At 42.6% G+C, this 25,817-nt stretch overlaps 3 protein-coding genes across 6 annotated transcripts; 1 reads left to right on the top strand and 2 right to left on the bottom strand.

The window, feature by feature from the left end:
- Positions 1 to 11,057: 11,057 nt before the first annotated feature.
- Positions 11,058 to 14,911, bottom strand: LOC115756516 (protein gamma response 1). Of its 3 annotated transcripts, XM_030696336.2 has the most exons (4): positions 14,769 to 14,890; positions 14,375 to 14,492; positions 12,452 to 13,694; positions 11,058 to 12,044 (listed from the first exon to the last, which is right to left on the bottom strand). In XM_030696336.2, exons 2-4 carry the CDS (start codon positions 14,399 to 14,401, stop codon positions 11,341 to 11,343), a joined length of 1,974 nt encoding a protein of 657 aa, XP_030552196.1. In that variant the 5' UTR covers positions 14,402 to 14,492; positions 14,769 to 14,890; the 3' UTR covers positions 11,058 to 11,340. The 3 variants fall into 3 exon arrangements, with proteins under 3 accessions (XP_030552196.1, XP_030552197.1, XP_048140634.1); XM_030696337.2 differs by lacking the exon at positions 14,375 to 14,492 and having other exon boundaries at positions 14,769 to 14,911; XM_048284677.1 differs by lacking the exon at positions 14,769 to 14,890 and having other exon boundaries at positions 14,375 to 14,758.
- A 176-nt stretch (positions 14,912 to 15,087) lies between these two features.
- On the top strand, positions 15,088 to 21,265 carry LOC115756515. 2 transcript variants are annotated; one of them, XM_030696334.2, is made up of 10 exons: positions 15,088 to 15,390; positions 15,457 to 15,590; positions 16,103 to 16,203; positions 16,305 to 16,668; positions 18,349 to 19,203; positions 19,319 to 19,376; positions 19,571 to 19,632; positions 19,719 to 19,825; positions 19,945 to 20,032; positions 20,553 to 21,265. In XM_030696334.2, coding segments are annotated over exons 1-10 (2,073 nt in total). In that variant the 5' UTR covers positions 15,088 to 15,389; the 3' UTR covers positions 20,856 to 21,265. The 2 variants fall into 2 exon arrangements, with proteins under 2 accessions (XP_030552194.1, XP_030552195.1); XM_030696335.2 differs by having other exon boundaries at positions 15,089 to 15,390; positions 18,352 to 19,203.
- Positions 21,266 to 23,058: 1,793 nt separating this feature from the next.
- Positions 23,059 to 24,206, bottom strand: LOC115756517. The gene has a single exon (XM_030696338.2). It carries the CDS (start codon positions 24,120 to 24,122, stop codon positions 23,373 to 23,375), a length of 750 nt encoding a protein of 249 aa, XP_030552198.1. The 5' UTR covers positions 24,123 to 24,206; the 3' UTR covers positions 23,059 to 23,372.
- Positions 24,207 to 25,817: the final 1,611 nt, after the last annotated feature.

The raw sequence follows: 25,817 nt of genomic DNA on the forward strand, positions 1-25,817 counted from the left end.
AAAAAGGATGGTTGGCCGGCTGCGACCTGCGACTCGCTATGGCGCCCGGTCGGCAGGAGGCAATCGGTGGCGGCGACAGCGGTTGTGACCGGCCACCGGCGGCGGGGGCAAGCGGCGACCAAGAAGAACGGTGGCGGCGACCGGCAGCAGCGGTGGCGGCGACCAGAAGCAACGGCCGATGGGCAATGGCGGTGGGCGACAACGACAAGTGAATGTGACAAAATTAAAATAAAAAAAAATTAGTTGCATTTCACAAAAGTCCTTTAGCCCAAAGTACCTCTAGAGATACTTTGGGCTAAAGGATTTTTTAGAGCATTTGAAATGCTCTCCAAAGTGAGCCAAAAAAATGAACCAAACACCATTTGCATTTGGCCAAGGAACTTTAGAACCCAATGCTCATTTGCAATGTTGAACCAAACAGGGCCATACACTCTCGCATCCCCCTCCCTTCCCCTCCGACGCCTCTGTCAACCACCATAGCTCCGGCGAAACACCTCGATCCTCCGGAATACAGTGTAGCGAAACACCATGGCCTCCGTCTCTCGCGCCCTACACTACGACAAGCCGTTCGACGTCGGCGCCGCCCACGAGGCGCAACTCCCCGCCGGGCGGCCAGAGCCAAAGAGCCTCTACCGATCCATCTTTTGCATGGCCCGATTCTTCCAATGGCTCGACTCTCACGGCGTCCCGATGAGGGACGTGGTGAGGGGGAAGGCGCGGAGGGAGTTCGAGGCAGCGCGGCTCAAGAATGATCCCAAGGTCGTGGGCCGGCTACTGGACAATGCCCGCGAGGCGGTGCATACACAAACCTCTGCCCCTCGACAACAAGTTTTGAGCACTTTGAAGGTAGCATCCAAAACAGAGGGCGAGCAAAGTGCTTCCTCGTTGCTTGCATCATCCAGAACAAAAGAATCAAAATGCATTCACACGTCAAGAATCGCAAAGAATCAAGAAGCCATAGCCGCTGCAATGATCGGCTCACTGCGTCCTCCTAGGAGGACGATCGTAGGAGCCGACGACTTCGACAATCTGGACACTCTCTCGCCTTTTTCATAGTGAAAAATTAGAGTGCTTTCAGAAGAGGAAGAAGACGAGAGAGGGCATTGTTACTGTGTGTCGCGAGATGAGAAGCCTGTGCATTTTTACTGGGTGATGTGAGGGAGGTGGAAGCGACCCGAGCGGCTCGATTGGCTGGTGCTGATGGATGTCCCACCTTGCGGGCGGCAGCAACGTCGAAGGGCTTGTCCTAGTGTAGGGCGCAAGAGATGGAGACCATAGCTTTCGCGGCACCGCTGTGTTCTAGAGGATTGAGGTGTTTTGCCAGGCCGTAGTGGCTGGCGGGGGCGCTGGAGGGGAGGGGAGGGGGATGCGGGAGTGTATATGGCAGTGGCGATGGAGAGGGGAGGGAAGAGGAAAGAGAGAGAAGAAAAGGAAAAGACAGAGAAAAAATAAAACAACAATTAAAGAGCCAAATTGCAATTTTCTCAGGCCCTTATTTGAAATAATGTCTATTTCAGACCCTTATTTAAGAAATTAAGGGCACTTGAAACCCTTTTCTGGAATTTTCCTCAATATAATGCAGCACCAGAAATAATACACCCGGGAACCCACCCCATTGTACTTTTCATATATTTGCGAATTCTTCCCTATAACTTCTTGAAATCATACTATTGCCCAATTTTACTTCGTGGTTAATATTAGGGATAAACGACCACTTCTATAGTTTGAAATAATTAATCAATAAAGAAATTTCATTATCGCCGATAAATTGTGTCTATATAATTTCATAGATGATGAAAAAAATTCATTCATTTAATTTTTTAACCGACACATGCGATCATTTCTTAGAAAATATTTTCCACATCATTCATTTTCTGCGAAATAAACACACTTAAAGACTAGATCTGTCAAACGGATGGTTCGAATTGGATTTGGGTCATGTCATAAATGATCCGATTCAAATTGACCTATTAGCCCGTTTATAACAATTTATGCGTAGCGCAAATTTCTTGAACCATACCTAACCCAACACATACTCAACCCATACCCGATCCAATCATATTGCTAAGACACTTTTATATTTAATTCAATCTAAGAAAACTACGTTACTAGATCATTGTGGACAATTTTCATATTTTTTATATATATTTTTAATTCCTTTTAAAAATCTGATTTTTTATTTTTTATCTCAATTTTTTTTATTAGGGAGTGAATAGGTACATGTGCAACATTTTTACGACTTATTCGATGATTTTCCCTGTGCATGTCCGACCAAGGAGACCAAACAAGTCTTGTTAAGGTCGATGCAAGAAAAGGACGGGGGAAGTAAAGAGCGTATATGGCAACACTTATACTTCAAAAATTAACTTCTGACCAAAGTTGATTTTTCTACTTCTGCTCTAGAAGTTAATTTATAATTAGAGAAAGGCGCTTGATAACAAGACAAATTTTTTGCTTCTAGAACAGAAATTCATTTGGTAGCGCTTGAAAATTTATTCTTTCGGAATATTATTAACACAAAGCATTTTACAAAAAAAACTATTGATCTTAACCTAAAATGCATGTTATTCAATAAAAGTGAAATGTAAATACCGACGAATTTACGTATAATTTGTCATTTAATTATTTTTATGCAAATGTGAATCAATTTTATAGGAAAAATTCTATTAATGAATATGATGGCCAAGTTGATATGTATATGCTAAAAGCATGGGTAGTTTCGGTACTTCACCACATGTGCCTCTTGCGTGGTTTATGTTGCAATGAGCATAACGTATAAATATTATTCGTGCCTAAACCGTCTCTAGTTTAGATGTACATCATGATATATTCAATAAACCATACCATGGACGAATTGATTTATAACAAGCAACAATTCAGTCGTCACATTTTGAAACAGTGACAATTTGTCTAGAACAATGTGCTTCACCTTTAAGAATCATCTACGCATATATTGTATATAATTTTCCCTGTTAAATCCATCAATCCGACAAATTGACAATAGAAAGACATTTCAAGTTCTAAGTCAAATGCAGAGGATATTACTACATGACCTTGGAGATGTTGAGATATTTCCAGGGGCCTTTGTTGGACCTTAGTCAACCCCCTTGCCTAGCACAAGTGCAGTTACCATCGAGAAATTCTATTAGTTCATTGAAGAAATTTGTATAACTAAGAAAACTCCAAGGTATGGATGAATAATGTTACACAAGCATGAATAATTGGCATTCTGTTAAAAATTGAATGGACGCACCTATCCAATAAAAAAAAAAAAAGAAAATTGAAAGAAGTGGGAGAGTTTCAATAACCTGGCATCAATTATTTCCAACAAGTTGGTTTAGTACTTGTTGAAAACCTAAGCAGAAATTTCGAGTAAATGCATCTGAAAATGACATTTATAAATTCTACATGATACTTTAAGGGTGTGAAGAATATCGACAAACAAAAACACACATGCATTTTACCTTCTCAACATCAAATTTTCTTGCTTTCAAGAATCTGATAAGCAAGACAGATGACTTGAAAAGTTTAAAGGTAACAACAACAATAGTATAATCACATTTTTGTGGGATTGCGCGGTCCATTTTACATTATTTGTGGGATGCCATTTAACCAACTTGGATTAATTGCTTGGTCCACTTTGCCATGATTATGTCTTTGTGGGATGTCATTTAACCAAATCATGGAACATTTATTTTTTAATCATTAAAAAAATGACATTGCTAAAACACTTCAATGCAATACAAATTTAGTTAATAATTTTTTAAAACTATTTTTCAAAAAAAATATTTTTTATTAACGACCAAAGGAGACCGCCGGCGGTGGATGGCGGTCACCACCAGCAAGGGACGACAGCCATCCGACCGCCAACGGATTGTTTCTTTTTGGTTTTAACTTTTGGGGAGAAGTAACTTTTTTTTTTTTAATTTCTGAAAGTTGCTCAAAAATAATTTTTGAAGCAAAAGATTGCTTCAGAAATAGAAAAATGAAGTTGAGTAATCCAACGAATTTATGCTTCGGAAGTTGCGTTACCAAACGGGTTTCTTGTAACACTCCTGTATATAGTTCTTAATTAACAAGAAATGGTCGAAACGGATTGGAAAGTTGACTCAGGCAGAACGAAGTAGCGGACGAAATCGAATTAAAGTTACTGAGTTAACAAAAGGGCCCGGAAAAGAAAATGGCGATCGAGAGTCAATAATTGGAGTTCGGCCCATCGCCAAGGTTCCGACCCAATTTAATTCATTCGTGGAAGGCCCATGATAGAATTCGGCCCAATTCAACACGACTTTAGCAACAGGCACGAAGGGGCGAGACCCACACGGGGCCGTTGGGCCGGCCCAGCCCGGTTGATAGGCGACCCTGCTTGCCTTGGCTAGCAGCCATGGGCCGTAAAAAGGGGGCGAGGCCCAGCTGCTCTCCCCACCAGTCAAGGAATGGGCCCAATTTCTCCAAGTGGACTTGGGCTTTTCTTTTCTTTCTGGACAACAAAAGCCGAAAGAAGAACCCATTTTCTCCTTCTCCACTTATCCTCGGTAGCATCGGCAGCGGAGGCGATTTCTTTCTCTGGTTCAGCTCCCTTCTTCCGGCAAGATTTTCGGTGACTCCACGGCAACCAGCAGCTCGAGACGTGACAGCAGTGACTCAAGCAAGTCATTTTTCTAAATTGCATACTTGTCCGCGCAATGCGAGTCGGGTGGCAGACTGGCTCGGGGATGGTCTCGGCCGTAGTATAGCGAGTAGTTGAATAGCAAAACTAGCCTTGTGCATGTCGGGTAGGTGTACAGAGGGTATCGCGGTTTGGTCCCTCATTTACAAGGAAAACTTCCGAAGGTATAAGCTGGGCACGATGATGTGGAGGAGGAGAGCGGTGATGGGGTCTGATGCACGTGACTTTTGAAGCTGAATTGGACGCCTTAGAATTAGGATTTGAGAGAATTATTGGATGGATTGTTATGAGTAAACTGGAAAGTAGAACTTTTGTTCCTTGGAATCCGGGTGCTATTTTTCTCGGTAAACCAACAACCCGTGCGCCCGTGGACCGTGATTCTGTTTTGGCCGGCTGACCTTCCTCTGGTCGGCGGTGTGGTTGGGGATCACAAGTTCGGAACACCGTCGATCGCAATGAGTCGTCAAGTATTCGAGTCAGTGGAAATCGGAGAATGGAGTTACCTTTAGATTAATGCTTGTCGAGTTGCAATGTACCGGAAATGGATGTGTTTTAGCAGAAATGGGCAAAGCGTCTAGATTGAGCCATGAGTATAGAAAACGGAGTAAGTCGTTAAATGGTCTTGGTCTTGGTCTGGGAAAGGCGACTTAGCGACTCCGGTGCAGCCCGAAGAGGTGGCCTATGGTTTTTAAGTGAGGGGCCAGCATAAATGCCTTGTGAACAATGCGAAAAAGTGGGATGCTGAGTGTCCGTTCAGTAGTTTTAGTTCTCATTGTTATCGACTTTCAATTTTGCGATGGTTTGTAGCCAAGTCCTTGCGTGTCTATTGTGTTCGTCTTACTTTACCATGGTAGAGTAGATCATTGTAGGACATGGCATGTCATGGCATAACGTACACTTTTGTTGCATGTACGAGTATGTACTCGCATGTCGTGAATTGGAGCCGAGTAAGGTCATTGGAAATGAACCTACTGCTCGGATATATATGTATCTCTCATGGAGTTTTTGGAAAGACATTGCTGTGTGATCGGGCCGATCTACGAGGCGGTACGAGATGTCTTCGCAATTACATATCAGAAATAGACGGGTCATAATAACGACGAGTAACATATTTCATGAGTATATGTTTCCATTCACATCCCACAACAACGCGTTTTTCCATGTTACATGTAGCAATGCAATTCAAGTCAATACCAAGTCCGACTACCTCAAGTATTGGTGTTTACCTGTCTATACCGTTGCTCGTATATCTCATTGTACGTATTAGTCGGTGGTTTAGAGATGTAACTTGCTGTGGTTATCTCACTCTATTGTTGTTGACTTTTTTTTATGTAATCATGGCTAGCTTGCCATCAGTATCGTACAAGGTGCCATCACGCCTTCGGTGGAGTATGGCCCCGTATGTGATCTCGAGTTTGCCCGGGCTCGAGTTTGTCGTGGTGACTGTTACCATGTGAATTAATGGAGGTTTGGACGTGGGGAAGTCCCCCACTGTTTTGTCGCGATATGTGGTTGCTTAGAGGACGACCTAGGTTTTGTGGGCCCACCGCTGTTTGACTTAGTAGGTTGTTGATGTTCGGCACATGCCGAAATCCGAGTTGATATGGAAGTTTTTGTTGGGAATCAGTTGTCTCATTGTTATTTTTGTATAGGGTAGGGTAATGGGCCACTTTTTGGATGCCACCCGATGATGTCTCCCTAACTGTATATGTAAGAAGAACCCGATCTTTGTCGGCCATTAATAGATAAGTGCCATGTTTTGGTCATCTGACTACGTATTTATTTAAATTAATTATTATTAATCACTAGTGTGCATGGCGAGCCTAGGATGCCATGGCTCTGACATTTCTGCTATGGAGGAACTTTTAGAAAAGAAATTTTGGTTTAGAAGTATTACCATGCACGCCCAAAGTTGATGATGGAAGAACTTGAAAACTCTCGTTCTATGTTTCTTGTTCCTACGTCTATTAAGGCTTAATTTGTTTCGTGAAAAATGAGTTCTTTTCGGAAAATATTTTTCGTGAAGTCAATTTCCAAGAAAATTACTATATTTTCTAATGTTTGGTTGAAATATGAAAAATACTCGGAAAATATTTTTCGTTGTTTGATATGGAAAATTGGATTTAATTTTCCTCCATGCATTTCATTCAATAATTTTTTTTTTCCATTTTTTATTTTTTAAATTGAATTTTTAGTATCTAATTATTTATCTTTTTTTTGTTTTTTCTCTTTTCATTTTTATGTTTTCCTTTTTCTTTCAATTAGTGTCTTTTGCTAGTTGCCGACCACAATGACGGTTGTCGACGCCTGGCATGGCCTCGATTGGGTCGAAGATGCTAGGCCTCACTTGGCCGGCCACCGGTTGTGGCCGTGGTCGGCGATCGGCCGAAGGAGAAGAAGGGTTACAAAAAAATAAATAAAGAAAGAAAAAGAAGTAAAAAAAAAAGAGAGAAAAATTAAAGAAAGTAATTTAAAAATAATTTTTATTCAAAAATAATTTTTTTTGAATTTTGAAAAATAAATAAAAAATGAAAAGAAAGTAAAAAAACAACAACAAAATATGTGAAAGATAGGAGGAATGAAAAGTGAGGAAAATTTTTTCAAGAGAAGAGAAAAACATTTCCTCACTTTTGAATAAGTTTTTTCCATAGAGGAAAAATGTTTTCTTGGACTAGCTTATTTTTCGCCCTCCAAACATAGGAAAATCCGAAAAACGTTTTTTGGAAAGTTATTTTTCGTGAAACAAACGAAGCCTAAGAGTGTATGCCTTATTGATCCTCAAGAGTTGTCGCAACCTTGCCTTCGGGTTCCTTCGGAGGGTCCGGCGGGTTTAGAGGTATTGCCATCGGTCAATGGCGTGGACTCTCCCAAGTCCTACCTTGCGTGACATTGGATTCATTTTCTTGATTAGCAAACTAAAATGCTATTAAGAATCGCCACTAGCCTATTGGGGTCGGCTATAAACCAATCGAGACACGGGAGGGATATCTCGATTCCTACGCAACCAGAGCTTTTATGTTCGGGGACTTGTTTACGATAACTAGATAATTAGCGCCCTTTCGATACCTAACCGATCAATATTCCCTAAGGTGATTACACATTCTGCATATCATTTTAAACTTATCAGGTATTTAACCAAGTACTAAATGATCATGCATAATACTTTTATATCATTTCGTGCAATTACCTATTTATCATTAATCTAACAAATAGGAAAAACGATTAACGGGCAATTTTTCAAAAGACAATATTATAATAAACAATTAATCAGGTAAATATGCCAAATAAAAATCAGGATAAGCACATACAGACCAAATCTATGATAACGATATTTAAACAAACAACTTCGACTCGAAGGTCGAATTACAATAGTTATTAGACCGGATTGAACATCGGTCTTCAATCAACGCTAATCTAAGGTATGAAAATTCACATTTGCAGTAAAAAGGTCATGAAACCATTTTTTTAAATTTTCTCAAATTTTTCTGATTTTTTTGAAATCTTTTTTATTATTTTTCGGATTTTTTATTTTTATTTGTTTAATATATTTTATTTTTAATTAAATGGAGCCGGGTCCGGGTCGGGTTCTAGGACCCGAACCTGGATCAGGTCGTTGGACCCGAGCCGGCCCGGGAGAGAGGACCAGAACCGGGCCCAGTCGGCACAAAGGATTCGGGCCTACATCCCCTCCACGGACAAGATGGGCCCATGCACCTCTTGGTCCAACTTCAGTTAGGCTTTGAATTTCGCCGGGCCCTGACAACACTCTATAACTTCAGACCCAAAGCCCAACAGTCCTTCTTTTCTTTCCCTCAGCCCACTCGGAGCCCAACATCCTTCTTTTTTTAGTCTTTTCGGACCAGCCCACTAGCATTTGCTCTTGCCAGCCCACTCGACCAGCAATACAGCCCAGGCCCAAAATATTTTCTTTTCTCTCCACAACAGCCCACACGACCAGCCCAGTCTCCTCTTCTTCTCCTCTTCACCGCCAGCCCACTCGAGCTAGGAACTAAAACAGGCCCAGCTCCTTCTTCTCCCTTTTCTCAGCCCGCTACGAACAGCCCAAAAACAGCCAAGAAAAAAAACGTGAGTCAGCCCTCCACTATTACTGTTCATTGTCTCCTTCGTGCGTCTGCAAAATCTGCAGGACTTCAACCGCGACACTGGATTTGCCCACCGCATCACTGTTTTTTATCATCTTCCAAGCATCGTCTTTTCCTTTGCCACGTCAAACGGCAATACTGCACTCTCGGCACCACCGAGCTTCTCTCACCTTTGCGCCGCACGTTCTGGAGTTGTTCGCCCGCGCCACTGCTTTAGTGTGTAGGAAAGAGTGATGTGGGGGGGCGGTGAATGTGGGGTTCGGATGAAAAAAAAAAACAACGAGAGATGTGGGCTGAAGAGAGAAAGAAGAGAAGATGGGCTGTGGGGAAATAAGAGGAGAAGTGGGCCATTTGTTGGTCTAAGACGGGAAGGAAAAAGGGAAGTAATTGGGCCTGTGTCGCGTGGGCCTCTTCGCTCGGGAAAGAAAAGGGGAAGGGCCCAGCTGGGCACCCAGGTGGGCTGGTCCGACAGGCCAATTTTTTAGCTGGTGCGGGCTCGAGTGATTTAGCCGCATCAGTTTTTTTTTAATTAAGATTTATATTTTTTAATTTTATATTTTGGAAATAAAAATAAAAATAAGAAAACACATATGTGTATATATATAAAACACATAAAAATGCATATTTAACCAATTAGACAATATTCTAACGAAAAATAAAAATAAAAATAAATAAGATAAAATAAAATAAAATACGGGATCGTCAAAATTAAGTGTCAACAAGAGTCTTTTGTCGTCTGCTCCCTTAGAATTTAATAAGTCTTGTGCCATGGAGTTAGAAAGTCTTTCAATGAAGAGACGGTTTCATTTGATGTGAAATCATAGGCATAGATCCTAGCAGTTTCGAAATTAAAGCCCCTGAACTTCGACCACTAGGACCATAGATGGACTCGAGTTCTATTCTTTTCCTAATCATGTACAAATTTCAAAGATAATAAATTTTACTTGTGTTTGTTTTTTTAATGTTCAATATCGCCACTTTAGTGACCACGTAAAGATAATATGGTGTGCTAACAATGGAATAACCCGATTGCACGAATCATGTAAAAGAAAGAATAAAGAAAGAAAGAAAGTAAAAAGAAAAATAGTAAAAGAAAAGGTAAAAGAAAGGTAGAGGCTTTCCAATGGATTGTAAATGGGTTCACAATGGACCCATTTATAATATACTTATTTTGACTTCTTAAATGAGAAGTCTTATATGCTAGCTTACTAAAATTTGTTATGATCTATTTAAATGCTTATGGATTATTAAATGGATTTTAGACTCATTTTGATATGTCTACTGAACACGAGAGAGGCAAGTTGAGCTAGTCAACCTCAACTAACACAACCATTGACATTGCAAGATTAAGATTCCAAAGGAGGACCAAATGATAAAGTTGGGGTATCCCATCTCACCGATCTAGCTAACATGTCGTATTCAAGCGGGGAAAATTGTATAAAAAATATTGTACTTATTACACTTTGACCAATTTAATCCTAAATATTATAATTGTGCCAATTTAATCATAAACATTTTGACAATTTGTCAATTTAGTCTTTCTGGCCAAATGGCAAAAAATTACCGACGTCAATGCTGATCGTCTTATATGGAATGCTCGACAACGATGTTATTTTTTTTTTTCCAATTTTGTTTCTCATTTATTGTTAAGGACTAGCAGGGGGCCGCCGGACATTGTTTGACCCAGCCGGGGTCATCGGGCCTCGGCCAGCTGTGATTGAGGGCCGTTACTGAAATCAATTAATTGAAACTTCCATGCACGCCAAGGTCATTAGTACCGTCCTAGATCTCCGGAGTCAATGACCTACAAAAAGCTATTAATGCTCTTAGTCAAGGCGAGTAATGCAGGATTCTGCCTGCATGGATGACTTGGAAACGCTAGCAGCAGAGATTGTTATCTACGTCATGTAGCAGTAGCGCAATCACAATGTAGGGTGCTTAAACCAACCAACCACCAAATATATGAACCTTACTTGTTGAAGAACTTATCAAAACTTATCAAGGTACTATAAAATGCAAGTTTTATGAGCCTTAGTTCTTGGTATCCTACTCGCTGGACATGCAGCCAAATGCCGAGTTTCTACCATCAAACATTGTTGACTCAAAGTATACCAAATTTTGTTGTTTGATTTCTAAATTAGTCAAAAATTTTGGTCTTAAAGTGTCACTGAGACTTTCCTTTCGAACCTTGGACTCAACAATGACAACCACACAACCATCACATGAAGGAAATCTTGACTACTCATAAATGCTGGCAAAATTTTCTGGCGAAGAGAGGTTAGACATTTTTCAGGCTCTTCCATATATCTCAAAAAAAGAGAGAGAAGAAAACAATCGCAACCACAAGGAGCACGACCTAGTAGTTTCCTTTGTCATGAACAGGAAGGTGGGAGGTTGATTCCCACCTCTGCATTTGAAGGTAGGGATGAAGAAAATTGCCTAGTAAAAAGAAAAGGTCTATAAGAAGTGCCACTAAATTGACTTTAAATGGCGCACTGCAGATGTAGGACCAAAGGTTATATGAAGAAGTGATAATTTTAAATAAATCAATTTCTGTCTGAAAGGAGCTTACATTTCAGATTCGAAGCCAATGTTCCAGAATCCTTCAGGAGTCATTGGAGGAACATATTTGTACCTATGCCGGGACACACCATCCTGATGCTCACAGCGGAAATTCCTCTTATTATTGTCGTTATCTTTGCTTTCATTATCAGGGAGAACAGCGTCGTAAAATCTCTTGCACTGCCTGCACTCAATTCCTTTTAGATTTTCCCGCTCGGCTTTCCTTCTTACAGGTTCCACATACTTAAAACTTCGTTTGCCAGCAGAAGGTGCTACCACTTGCTGCTTCTTAGGACAAGGATCAACATTCATGTCCTGTGTCTCATCATCTGAGAAGCTTCGATATATTTCCTTCAGATTATGGGCTGGAGAATCTCGATATTCTTCAGTTGCAGCTTCATTCAAGTTCCTTTTAACGTTCTCAAAAGGTGTATTCAGAAAATCATCGTGAGGATCAGGCCCTCCTAAAGGTTGATTAGACCTAGTGTCTCTCCAATCTGATGCATTGCGCTTTGTGCCTGCTGCAGCCATGGACTTTTCACCAATTTGACATTTTGATGAAACGTACTTTGATTTGGGTGAGAGGGAACGCGAGTTCTTCATTGGTCCAATCCCTTGGTCATCCTCTAAGCGATCTTCAACACTGATCTCCCCTTTCACTTTCACCCCACCACCAAAAGGAGCAGTATTCAGATCACCATTTTCAAGGCCTGAAATATAAGGTTAGGTGCTCATTATAAGGGCCTAGGCAAGGAGTTCGATCACCTCCACCATTCCAACTTGGAATGGGGAGGTGAGAAGTTTGATCGCCGCCTCCGAGGACATGAGCAAGGGGGGTTTAAGAGACACCCATTACATGGGGTGGGACCCCAAAACTAAAGAAAGAAAAAAAGAAGTAGCTTTTACTGCAAAGTCCATGCAACTTTGACACCCCGGCAAGAACGCTTCAACAAACATCTCCCCATTTATACCTAATTAGTACAAGCAGTCATGATCGAAAAATTTCTTAACTAGAAATCCAACGTGAAAACATAATGACTGTTTCAGTAAAGCCTAACGAAATCTATTCAAAGTCATTGTTATGCACTGCCAGGATAAAAAGAACATGAAGCCTTACAGGATGCAGTAGGTTGATTCTGCTGGCGCCTCAATATGTCATCTCCCTCGAATGATTTGCTTTGTGGAAGGTTATCCTCATTTACAAGACCAAGCTTTGTACGGAGGTAATTATTCTGAGACTTCAGCCTTTTATAGGCATCAAACAAATCCTTTTTTTTCTTCCTCTCAGACAATAACTCTGAAGTTTTACATTCAATCAGTTGAAGTAGATTCTCTTCCAATCCTCCTTCAGTAATATGGCTGCTCTTTTCTCGAAGACATGCCTGCAAGTCATTGACTTTCTCCTCTAGATCCTTCACCTTGCATGATAAAAATTGTCTCTCTTCGTGTTGTTGTGATTCCTTCTCATTAACCATACGGTCTAAATGACCTGAATCACTTTGTTCAGGCAACTCTTTGTTCAATTTCCTTACCATCTCTTCGTTGGCCTTTCTCCTAAGGTCTTCCTCAAGCTCACTTATTTTCTCCGCCAAGCACTTTGATCTGGTCATCAGTATTTCTTTTTCCTTTTCGCAATTGACCAACAGCTGCTCTCGGTCTAAAACTTCAGAAGCCTGTAATTGCATCTTCTTCATTAAATTTGCTTGCAAGTCTTTTCCTCTGATTACTTCCTCAGTTTTCTTTCTGACTTCATCTTTAAGTGCCTTAACCATATTTTCCAGATTTTCTTGCTTAGCAAGAAGGGCTCTTGTCTTTTCTTCTAGCTCTTTTGTTTCTTTCCCTTTGATAGCTAGTGCAGAAGCATTCGATTGAACTAACTGCAGTAACTTCTTCTGGAGATCTATGCCCTCATCAAATTCCTTAGTCTTTTGTCGAAGCTCAGATTCAAGCTCGTCAATTTTATGTTTCCGGTTCTCCTGTTCATCAGCCAACTCCTTCAATCTCTCTTCCTGTTCCTTAGACATCTTCGCCATTTCCTTTCTGAGAGACCGGTTTTCTTGGCTGACCTGCTGCTTTTCCAGCAGAAGTTTTTCTGTTTGAATTAACAAATTACTTTCCTTCTCTTTCCATGTATTTTCAGCAGCTTCCATGGCCTCTGTGTAAATTTTCTGCAAGCTTCTGGATTTTGACTGGAAATTTGGGTAAAGTTGACTGCAGAATATGTATTCTATCTGAGATATTCTGTCCTTAGCTTCCTGAATGGCCGCGACCAATATAGTGCTCAGGCCTGAGACATACTTAACATCATCATGGTCTAAGGAAACCCCCACTTTTGGAGAGTTATTGTCGCATTTGTCCATCTGGAGAGACATAGAATGTTAAGCACACAAGCAGTCAAGAACATAAAATTAGAGAAAAAAGACACCAATCGACACATGCAGGATATTTCCACTAGTCCAACTCTTCGCCGCACAGAGCTATAGATACCTGATCTAAGCAACCTAAGCTGCAAAGCTTGTAACAACATGGTCAAGCAGATCAGAAACAGGACAAGTATAAGTTTGAAAATGCGGGAAGTCAATACGACAAATGCTTTGGATAATCAGCCATATATCTGCATTGTGCAGACCTCGAATACATTTGAGAGTGAGAGCGATATTTGCTGCCTAAAATGATAGTTTCACAGGCCTAGTGTCACTTGGTGGATTCACGCCTTTCTGTAATATTGAATCACAACATCAACCACATTGGATTCTCTAATGTGCACATTTCATATGCTCGTATGTTACTAGGGCTCAGCAGCTAACTCCAGCTGATTGCAGAAGAAAAGGGGAACACCTGAGATGAGAAACAAGGCGGAGGAAGAACAAGGAAAGAAAGAAACGAAAGAGAGAAATTTTGAAAGGAATGAGTCCGTGGCAATTTCCCTTACAATCTCATTGTAATGACAATGCATATATCAGTGCAACAAATAAGGTACTTGCAACTTAGAGAACTATGGTTGAGCTAAGACACTTGTCCTGAGAAGCAAGGAGTGGACCGCGGGACTGCGGAGAAAAGCTTCCATCCTTTCTGCAGCTGAGAAAAAGGATTGCTCGAGAATGCTATAAGCGGCGATCCTCGAAACAGGAAGAAACAGATTCGAATCAAAACCCTAGCTGAAGGAAGATGAAGACTGCCTCTGCCTCAGTGTTTGGGCTCGTCGTTGTCAATGCCAAAACGCTTATTCTTCTACTAAAAGCGGGAAATGTTTCTCTTCCTCTGACTAAAAGGATCGAGGAATTGCCTATCATTGGGCGATTAACAAACACTGGTCGAAGATGTGGGATCCAGAAATAGGTTAGTGCGCGAAGGAAGCTAACTACAGCCTATTACGGAAAAAGGAAGCTAGAAGCATATGAAAACGGGAGACAGGAAGAAGATGCGAAACTTACCGGCGGCGGAGGAAGCTAACGACGGCGGCGATGATGCGGAGCCTCGGTCAGACGCTTAAAGGATGTACTATCGGAGAACCAGGCGAGCAGAAATGGAGTTGGAAGGGAGCAACATTTGAGATTCGGCCGGGACTTGGCGGCAATTTGAAAAGCTTACCCGGTAAGGCTCACGGGAGAGCTTGGCGTGGAAGATGAAGTGGGCCGAGAAGAATACGAGGTGATGGTAAAGGGCCCATTCACTCGAGCCCAATTTCTTGATGGGCTTTGGTGTCTGGGTCTTTCTTCTCTGGATTCTACTACTGCTGGTGCATCGGCTTTTTGCTTTGCTGCATTCTTGCAAGGCAAAAAGGGCAAAGCAAAGCAGGAGAGCGGAATGAGAAATAAGCAAAGCGTGTGGTGTTTTGTATTTGCTTGTTGAGAGCGTTGTCAATTTCTTTGGTTGGGTTCGTCGCAAATCTTCTTCGACGGCACCAAATCTCTCTCTCTCTCTCTCTCTCCATTTCCCACTGGGCTGGGCGGGACTCCATAGATGCAGCCACAGCCACAGCCACAGCCACAGCCACGCCACACGCCGTCGTCCTCTACCAGGGTTTCCCCTCCACCGCCTGATTCCTGGTGTCTAACTGCTCCATCCCTCCGTTTCTCTTTCGTCTCCTTGTTCTAGGGTTTGATCGCCCGATTGCGGCTGTGGGAAGCATGGATCGACTTGATGATCGCACTTTCAACGTCAACTTCAGCGGCGAGGGTGCTGCCCTGCTCTGGGACACCGTCAAGCTCAAGCTCAAGGAGTTCATGCCCGATTACGCCGACGACACTCTTGTGGTCTCTCTCTCTCTCTCTCTCTCTCTTTGTTCCCCCCTTTTTTCTTTTTCCCTTTGTTACCCTTCTCTGCCCGTTCTATCTCCTCCGTAGAACCAATTCGTTTTTGTCTCGAATGCTACTGAGCATTTCTATTTCGGACCTGTCGCGTAGGAAATTCGTCAGCTGATTAACCGCCTCTTCATTTCTATAGAGGTTTGGATACATATATAGCTTGCGGATTCATCTTCTGGTTTGTTGTCGTCGTAGTCGTCGTCATAGGGCCCGTCATTCTACTTTTAATGCGTCTCCTACTCTCTTGATGTGATTTGTGAGAGAGATTTTCTTCTTTGTTTGGTGTTCTGGCTGTTGCGTTGCAACTTCAAGGCATTCTTTATCTTGGTAAAATAATTTTCTCAAACTAGGTTTGATGGCCACAAGCTCATCTTCTAGCTGTACATTCCTGTCTGCAATTACAACCATGGTGGCTGAATGATGATGTTGTTGTTGTTTAACTTGTTGATCTGCTTTGGCAGGAATACGTTGTTGTCTTATTGAGGAATGGCCGGCGAAAAGATGAAGCGAGGAATGAGTTGGATGTTTTCTTGGGAGACGATAGCGATTCTTTTATATCTTGGTAGCCTTTTATGTACTTCGTTCAGATATTGTCAATCCGTGCAACTGACCAGTTTGCCCCACATTGCCCTTGACATGATGTTTTACGTTCTCTTGTGTCAGGTTGTGGGATCATTTGGCCAAAAATTTGGATCTGTACATAAAGCCTGAGGAACCAGAAGTAAACGATTTACATGAAGTGAAACCGATGTCAGAGGAACTGCCCGACACAGCAGATTCTCTAAACCTAGAGCCTGAATCTGAAAAGGGAAAATCAAGTAACTTATCAAGAAGTCGCCGCAATAGGGAATGGAAAGGACTAATGGGGGATGCCGGCGAACCGCCTCCTCTCAAGAGCTCGGAGAGCAGGCATATACATGAGGAGGCAAAATCTTACCCCAGGGATCATCGTGCAAGAAGATCCATTTCTCCTCAACATGCAACGCAGCGGAAAAGGAGTCGGCTGGATGAACGGCAGCATATGAAGGTGTGTGATTTCTGAGCTTCAGTTTTGCAAGTTACTCAACAATCTTATGCCATTTAAAGCATCTGTATCAGCTTTTTCCTGCTTTTCTCGAACTAATTATATCGATTAACTGGCATGTAGGGTGTGTCTATTAATGTCTTTAGCTGAAGGTAGCTTATTTCCATATCTTGCATAGCCTACTCAAAAAATTTAAATATTTGCGTGGAACTAATTAGAGGACATTTCCTGTTCATTAACACTTAGTAGCATCAATTTGCATTGTTTGTGGTGTTCGTCTCTTGGAGCCATGGTTCCCCTCAAACCACATGTCTTACCTCTACTTCTGATGATTTTGATTTCCTGCCTTTCTTTTATCATCTCTGCTATCTTTCTTGAGTTGAGGGCTGAAGGAACTGAAATGATGTGCTTGATTCAGTGATACAATCGCAATTATATATATTTCCATTTTGCACGCCGCGCTCTGCTTTCCTCTGATTTGCGTTCTTCCAATGGTTTTTCGAAGGAATGTTTTACTAATTGGAAAGTAGATTAACATTGTACTCAGGCTAAAGATCATCCACTGCAGACTAAAGGGGTTAATTTATGAGAATCATCTGCAGCGGCTGAATTTTCTTTTCCTGTGCATATTGGACCCCTTTATGCCTCCTTAGTGAACATTTGCACTTGAAAAATATAGAAATAGGATAGAGACTGCTATGAATTGGAACTTTTCATTTAATTAACGCTAAGCGCACTCCCTTTCGCTCTTCAAGCACTCTACTAAACAAGGCTAGTCCTAGTCCTAAACCCTAATAAGTCTTAAGCCCTCTCTTAACTTTACCCATAACACTTGGATGCAACTACTAACGTGCTTCTTGGGCAAATGGCTGACACCAACACCGGTTAGTTTTCAGTCAACCAAGCACGAAAAGTCTGAAAATAATTTCTCGGAAACAATCTTTTTTTCGAGATGCCAGAGTTTTGGCTCTACCACGTGCTTATACCAGCAGACTTCCCCTTTTTCGCTCAGTCCTTCTACCTATACTGCATCTAGCATTCTTTAGTTACATTTAGATGCAGTTATTTCTGTTCATATAGGTGTAGCAAGCTTGTTTTCTTTAGTGTGCAGTTCATTTGCGCCATAGGCTAGTTTTTGCGGAACCGAGAATCTACAGTGTTAAGTTGTTATTTAATAATCTACTCTGCTTATGACATAAATTATCTCTGTTATGTGCTATCAATTGTTTTGCCCTTCTATCGTTCTTCCAGATCAGGTCTTTACTAATGGCCAAATGTTCATTGTGATTATCCCTCTCATGCACTGTGGAGGCTGCCTATACGCAGCCTCCAATTATGTGAGGAGGTTTTATACTTACCACAGTGTCTACTTGGTTCACAGGTTGTGGACTCTGCCTTGAATTTATCTTCATAGTTCGCTTGCAATTGTTCTACTCTTCAAACGCTTTTCCATTTCTGTCGTGCCTCCCATTTCTTCTCCTCAGGCTCATTTAGTTTTTCTGAATTTCCCTATCAAATAGGCTTCCCCTATTCATGGTGGACGGTATATTTTCAGTAGATCATGCCAAATTTCGTGGGATTTATGTACTAAATCTTTAGATTTTTGCTTCTTACTCTCCATTCGAGAGTTACTTTGCAAGGTTTTGTTCTTCTCGAGGAAAATTGATCTGATTTGCTTCTCAGCAGAGGGACTCAACTTCTCAAACGATGGATGCTCCTAGAAGGTTGCTGCAATTTGCCGTGCGAGATGCTGTGGCAACTTCCCGACCTTCCGACTCTGCTGGAGAATCTACTTTGAAGCGACTACGTTCCGTGGTTTCGACTACCTCTGAAGATGTAGTTGATCGGCCTCCGAGAATCCGATCTGTTGCAAGGGTGCCAAATCCCATGGCGACTGTGATTAAAGCTGTAGCAGAAGCTGCCAGAGATGTGAGAAAAGCAAAACCTTCAGGAAATGTATTCGACAGACTAAGTCGTGCAGTGGAGGTTTCAGAGCCTGAGCTTGTTGGAGAAGTTGCTGCAGCCGAAGATGATGAATTTGAAGACTTAAACCAATTTGGGGAGCATACCTGTTCAACTCAGCCTCAAAGACTTGACTATGATGAAAGCTATGATGGGGATATGACGATGATGAAAAGGGAAAGCACTCTGGGATATGATTATATATCGGACAACGAAGGGTATGATGAAGGAAAAGTTACTGGGCACTCCGATATTTCTCAGACTAACATACATGGTGGAATCAGGCATGAAGATTCAGTGATAATGCAGTACAGTATATCAGAGACCACTGAAGATGATATTAGCTTTAAACGGAAAAAGAAGATGGAGCAGCTGCCTGTGACAGCTAATTCTTCCCATAAGATGGCTAACATTCCTGTAAATGCAAATTCATGGCAGCCTTCTCGCCAACAGGCTGGACACGATGCTACTAAGCTGGACAACCAGCACCCTCCGCGAGGAAGTCTGGCAGTGGCAAAGAACTCTGATGGCCAGGTCATAGGGAACAACAAACACATCTCTGTTGCTAATGGAAATGTAAGATGCTCATTCAAGTCTCCCATGTCATTTTCTTCTAGCAGTAGTAAGCAATCTATTAGCAGCTTATTCTTTGTGCTGAAACTGTTGGTCTCGGGGTGCTAATGATTTACAGGCACAACCTGCTGCAGATACTCCCAAAGAGTCTCAGAAAATGCTATCATCAACTCCTGGTGGGTTTCAATACTACGATTCTATCTACTTATGAAATGCAAGCTATTTGTATGATTGTTCCATCAGGATTTTTACAATCGTGCTTTCAAATAAGTTTATGCTATATATTTGCAGCTTCAGTTTACTTTAAATTGGAAAGTCAGTTCCATTAATTGTTCTTCTTTTTGAATTCTTTATGTTTGCTAATTCGCAGGATTAAATTCTACAACTCGTTCTTTGGAGGACACTGATTCTCGGACTGTTTTTGTGAGCAATGTAATAATTGACTTTCTTTTGGTCCTCAGTAATTGTTTCCTTTTTCTCAGTAAGCTTCTCACTGATGGTCATTCATTGATGCACAGGTTCATACCGCTGCCACCAAGGATAGTCTTTCTCAGCATTTCAATAAATTTGGTGAAGTACTAAAAGTGATAATAAATACTGACGCAGCGACTGGACAACCAATAGGGTAAGCAGTTTGAATGCCTTTGCTGTCGCATTTTGATGATTTGAACTCCAAGTTCCGCTAGCTGTTGAGCAATATTGTTTTAGTTTGTGTTTCTTACTTGTTGCATGGTTACTAAGCAGATCAGCTGTTGTGGAGTTCACGAAGAAAGAGGCTGCAGATGATGCACTTTCTTTGGATGGGTCCTCTTTTATGTCACGGGTTCTCAGGGTACTCATTCTGGATTCTATAAACTTGTCATATGCTATCATCCATCTTAGTTTCTGTTGCAAACAAGTTGTCACGTGAACCATAAAGCGTCTGGCCACTGTTGATTGCATTTCTTTGCTAAACATTATTACGGTCCCTTGAACATGTTCTTGCTTCTTCATTTTGGTGAAGTATGAGGAATTATTCAGAGTGCTAGCGGTATCTACGAACTGGCTATTGGCGAGTGTAGGGGAGTGTTACATGAAAGGCCTCGACATATTTTGCTGAGTGCTGCTGTTAAGTGTGTAAAAGTTTCTTTTGGTATGGGTGATTTGTCGAGTGGCGACACTTCAATATGAAGTGATGGGGCCCTGCTGTGTAATTGTTGGATGCCCATTGGTCCATGTATAGGGTCTATAAATTGCGTCTCTTTAGCATTTTTATGGGGAAAATTATTGTAGTTAATTTTTCCTTTCCTCGATACTTGCTTCTAGAAACAACTTTTTTCCTCATTTTGCTTATTTAATATTTCTTTTTGCAGGTTGTAAAGCGGAATACGACTCTTCAGAAGATCTCTCCAATGACCTGGCCACGGCTTGGAAGGGCCTCTCCTTATGCAAGGTTTTCCAGAGTTCCTTTTTCCAGAGGAATTCCAGGTGCATTCCGTTCTCGTCTGCCTGTCAGACCTGGTGCAAGGAGCTTGCAATGGAAGCGGGATGCGCAGGGCACTCCTGTAGAAGGTGGGACTAGCATTGCTGCCAACAGCATCCCCTTTTTCGGTACCCGGAGATTTACCTACGTGCGTACCGAGTCTAAACCTACTGAGAACACTGGCGGAACATAGTTTATCGGTGAAGTTGTGCTCGAGGAAGTTTATGGCGGCAAATGCCTCAACTTGTTTCTCTCCGAGACAATTAAAAGCTGCAAAATCCAATTCCATTGGAATGTGAAACACATGCTTTATACTTGCATGTTTAGGCTAGGCGTGTCACGAAGGACAATATCTTTCTTGGGTCGTACAAAGATTTGATCTTCCAAGTGAAGGATATAGGGTATGGAAAGGTTGATGCAATTTTGGCAGAAGTAATGTTTTTCGGGTAGTTCACTGGCAGCTTGGTCTTTTTCCTTCCCAATCTATATGGAGAGACAGATTGTAATATGTGAATAGGGATAGGAATTGGTAGGTCTTTTCGGTTTCTTGTTTTGATGCAAGGACTTGGACCTGCTTCTTGTTTCAGGACTTTTATTGGACGGGAAAAAAAAAGTAAGAAGGTGTGAAAAAAGAAAAAGAAAAGCATAGAGGAGGATGATATGCTGAAATGCATATTTACATGTTGGAACGCTACTTCAAGATAGCTGCCGACAAAACTTGGGAAGATATCTTTCTTGTATTTGCCCTGCTTATTAACTTGATTAGAAGGTTTCTTGTGCTAGTCAATATATGTGTGTGTGTGTGTGAGAGAGAGCTTTAAAGGATGCAAGATGGCCGAAAGCAAATTCTATGTGGTCTGTGTTGGATGTTTTGCTGAAATGCAGAGCCATTCACGCTGTTTCGCACCCTTGAAACAGCTATGTGCAATTTTGCAGCAGCATTAGTTGCCTTGTCACTGAAAACAAACTGTGATATCCGTTAGGCATCTTGGGATGAGACTCGTTCAGATTCCAGTCCACATTTATTAGTCCGTCTAGGCCGTACATAATCCATTAGTCACGGTCAGCACATCCTCGTTATTTCTTGTATGGCGCCTTTTCACGGCCACTGAGACATGAAGCTGAACGGTTGCAGTTAGTTGAGATGTAATGATCCCAGTGGGATTGAAGTTCCTGGTTGCCTGGTTGCCAATCTACCCGAGATTTTCAGGGCAGGAGGTTTTGTCAAAGCGGAATGAGAAGATGGAGGAGACAGTTGCGGTCAAGTTGCTAAAACTCTTTAATTTGATGGAGGGGATCACAGCCATTCCCGTGAAGGACACACATTCGAGTTGGTACGCCCATCCAACCGAAGTAAACATACCCCGAAGTATATAAAGGTCACCGCGACCAGCACAAATATCATGTTTACCATATTTCAGTTCTCTAAATGAAGTGAGGCGACATTTTGTTAAATATTGCTGATGAAACATACACACTCATAAGGTCATAACCTCGAGATCAGAAAAGACGCAGTATGGTCAAATTTTGACTTCATAACTTGGAAATACCGGCAGATTCCACGTCACATTAGGGTGCCATGTCCATGTGATATGTAAGGAACCATTTGCCAACCTACAAAGAAGACAAGGGTTGGGCTGGAGCCTTGTCCGGTACGTATATATAGCACCCCAAGAACCTTAGATACGATGAACAATTCAATAAGGAGAGCAAACAATCATTAGAGTCGAGGGGTATGCCCAGTTGATGGGTCAAAACACCTTTAACCTCTACTCTTACAGCAATCATATCCAGTCACTGGAGAGAGTATTACCAAATGCCACTTCTGGGCAAACTCAAAACAAAGACTAGGTGCTCCCCATTGATCACGCAACTATGCAAAGACACATAATGTTTATGCTGTTAGAAAAAAATCTATCAACCTAAATGAACAGTTAATTTATCTACTTTTGGGAAGTGGCAACTGCAACTTAAACTCATAAAAGAAAGACAGAGGAGACTTGGACATATACTGGCCCTCTGCTGGCCCTCTGCTGGCCTTGCGGAACATACACAGAGATGACGAGAGTAAGCATGTAAGGAAAATGGAAGCCATTGCATAAGGAACCTTTGATGTCTCACAACTAACACTATAATGAAGAACACTAGCCATTCATGCAACAACAGAGACAAATGAATACGTATTCATATTGACATCTACTGGCTAAAGGTGATCCGGATCTTAATACTTTACAAGAAGGGTAACTAATGGATGTCTAGGGAGATTGCTTAACTGTTCAGCATTCTGTCCAGTCTAGGTAAATACTGCTACATCCAGCGAAACTGCCCAGAAATATGCTAGGACCATGTATGCAGCCATATATCTGTCATCATCTTCAACTTTCACAACAACAAGCTAAAGTACATTATAAGGAGACCATCTATCAGAAAGCATATAGAATAGGCAGTTGCCGCAGTTCTCACAAGCTACAATTTTTGACAGAATGAACTTGCTGTCGCAAGTAGGGACTCGATTTTCAGGGCAATTTATTTATGGTTTCCACAACAGTCAGGGGCCACACAATCAAAATCTCTGGCGCTTCTTACTCTTCACAAAATTACCTAAGAGAGAAGGGCCAGCCATTTGGTAAACCCATGACTTGTGTGCTTTTGATATAGATATGAGAAGCTACAGAGAAACAAAAACGGATGCCGAAAAAAGAGAGAGGGATCATTTGGAGAGCAAAGTGAACAAGACACCAAAGGAGAGAGCCGCAGCACAGAAATAGGAAACCCCGCGAGCCCGGACGAAGAAGAGGTTCAAGCTCTTGGCAACCTGAAGCGAGAGGGTGAGGATCTGGAGGCGACCGAGCTGCTCCATTTTATAGAAGAAGTAGATGGGCTTCACGGACTGGCGGACCAGGAAGGCGAGGGAGAAAGGGAAGCCGAAGGCTACGCAGCCGAGGAGGGAGGCTTCGAAGATGGGGGAGGAGCGAGTGAGGTAGGAGATCCAAGCGCCGAGGGCGAGCTGGAGGAGACCCAGGGCGGCAATGGCCTTGCTGGAGCTGTAGAGGGTCTTGATCAAATCATCGAGCACCTGGCGGGTCTCGTTGGCCAAAGCAGAGAGGTCGCGCTCGACGGTGGGGCCCTCGATCTCCTGGTGCTTGAAGTTGGGGTTTTGGCTGGGGTAGTCAGTCGGATGGGGAGGTTTGTCGGGATGGGAGGGAGAGGTGGTGGAGAAGGATGAGGAGGGCGGGAGGGGGAAGGAGCAAAGAGGAGGGACATGAGGATGATGATGATGATGGTAATAAGAGGGGAGGCGAGGGAAGGTTGGGGTTTGAGGGAATGAGCGGTTGAGGGGAACAGCAGGCTGAGAGGGAGGAGAAGGGCGGGGTTCGACGGCGGAAGATGCAGGGAGGAGAGTGGCGGCGAGGAGCTTGATCTTGGAGCCACAGCACCTTCGGGCTAACGGAGCAGACATTGCCGCTGCAGCAGACGAGATCGAAGGAAGGAAGGAAGGAAGGAAGGGAGTCGTGAGTCGTTTGTATTTGTCGTTTTCGGAGACATTAATAATTTTTTAATATGGTCTGCATGGCATGGCTTTTTACTGGGCTTGGGCTTGGGCCGACACGCAGAACGACATCAACACCACAAATTTCTCATGCTAACCCAACTCGTCAGGAGAAGGAAAACAAACATCCAACAAGCAATTTTAAAAATTTGAAACCGTCACATTCATTTCGCAATTCCAACAAAGGCACTGTTACACTGAAGCAATTATTCCCTTCTATCCAATACCATCTCTCTTGATCCTCTGTTTTCTTCAATGGTATCTAATGCAAGTAGTAGGCGAGGAATGACATGAGGGAGGCGCCGACCAGAGAGCCGACCGCGGGCAAGCTAGCGGCAGCTGCGCTGGTGGGTACGGGAGCAGGAGCCGCTACGGGCTTGGTGGCGGCCACGACGGCGGTCAAGGAGGCGGTGGCAAAGAGAACTGCACATGCCATCTTCTTCATCTCCATGGTAGCGAATTGATCGAGCGAGCGAGATCGACAACAACCAACAATAAAGGATCACAACTCTCGTGGGAGATTGTTGGTATCGCCGACCTCGCTATGCGCTCTCGGAAACAGATGTGCAGGCCTGAGGATGGATGGGCATGGGGTGGGGCATCATTTATAGAAATCATAGTCGCGGGGGGTGGATGGAGCCTTTTCTTAGGTAGAAGCAGTTATTTTGATCCGTTTTTTAAGTGGTTTGAATTCGAGGACGAGTGTTACCTAAATCAATCTTGAGAGCGCTTGAAAAAGGAAAAGAGAAAGAGAACGGCTAAGGGCTCTCATCAATCCCCGATTGGTATGGAGGCATGTTGTAAATGGATGATGGTTAATAGTGTTGGCGATTCTGATGCCCATAAATGGAAAGGGTCAGTCAAAACATCTACATAACTTTGGAATTTCCATTTGAGAAATGTTGCCAAAAAGCAAAACTGTGAGGAGATTTTGATTAATAAAAATGGAGATAAGTACAGTACAAGTGTCATAACTTTTATACGGCGTTCCCTTGAGTGCCATAATTTTCAAAACGTTCACTTAAGTGCCATAACTTTCAAAAATCATTTATTTGAATACCATCGCTCACGTGGACACCGGAAAAGCCGACGTAGCGCCGGCGAACCGATTTTTTTGAATATTTAATGTGCAAGTGGAAATTTTCATTAATTCTTTTTTTTTTTTTGCAGATTTTATTTTTCTTGTTTGTTTAATTATTGAAAATAAACAAAAATTAAAAAAGGCCGAACCCTTAATTTCTCTATGGTGGCCGACGAGGGTCTTGCCGGCCACCACCGGCCGGCCCAAAGGCCAAGGTCGGCTTGCCCCGGGCGGCCGAGGTCTCGGCGGCCGTCTGCTAGGGCCGTTGCGGCCTCGCTCGCCCGGGGTGAGCCGACCCTAGCCCTTGGACCGGTCGGTGGTGGTCGGCGGGGGCATGAGGCCCTTGCCCGTGGTCGTCGTCGGCCGGGGCTATCGCGGCCTCGCCGGCCCAAGGCGAGCCGACCCCGGCCCCTAGGTTGGCGGTGGTTGACGGCGAGACCCTCGCCGGCCACCACCAAGAGACCTAAGGGTTTTTTTTTTTTGAAATATTAAATAATAAAAATAAAAATAAAAATAAAAACATC

The sequence above is a fragment of the Rhodamnia argentea genome, chromosome 8 (assembly GCF_020921035.1).
Source record: "Rhodamnia argentea isolate NSW1041297 chromosome 8, ASM2092103v1, whole genome shotgun sequence".
Taxonomy (NCBI): domain Eukaryota; kingdom Viridiplantae; phylum Streptophyta; class Magnoliopsida; order Myrtales; family Myrtaceae; genus Rhodamnia; species Rhodamnia argentea.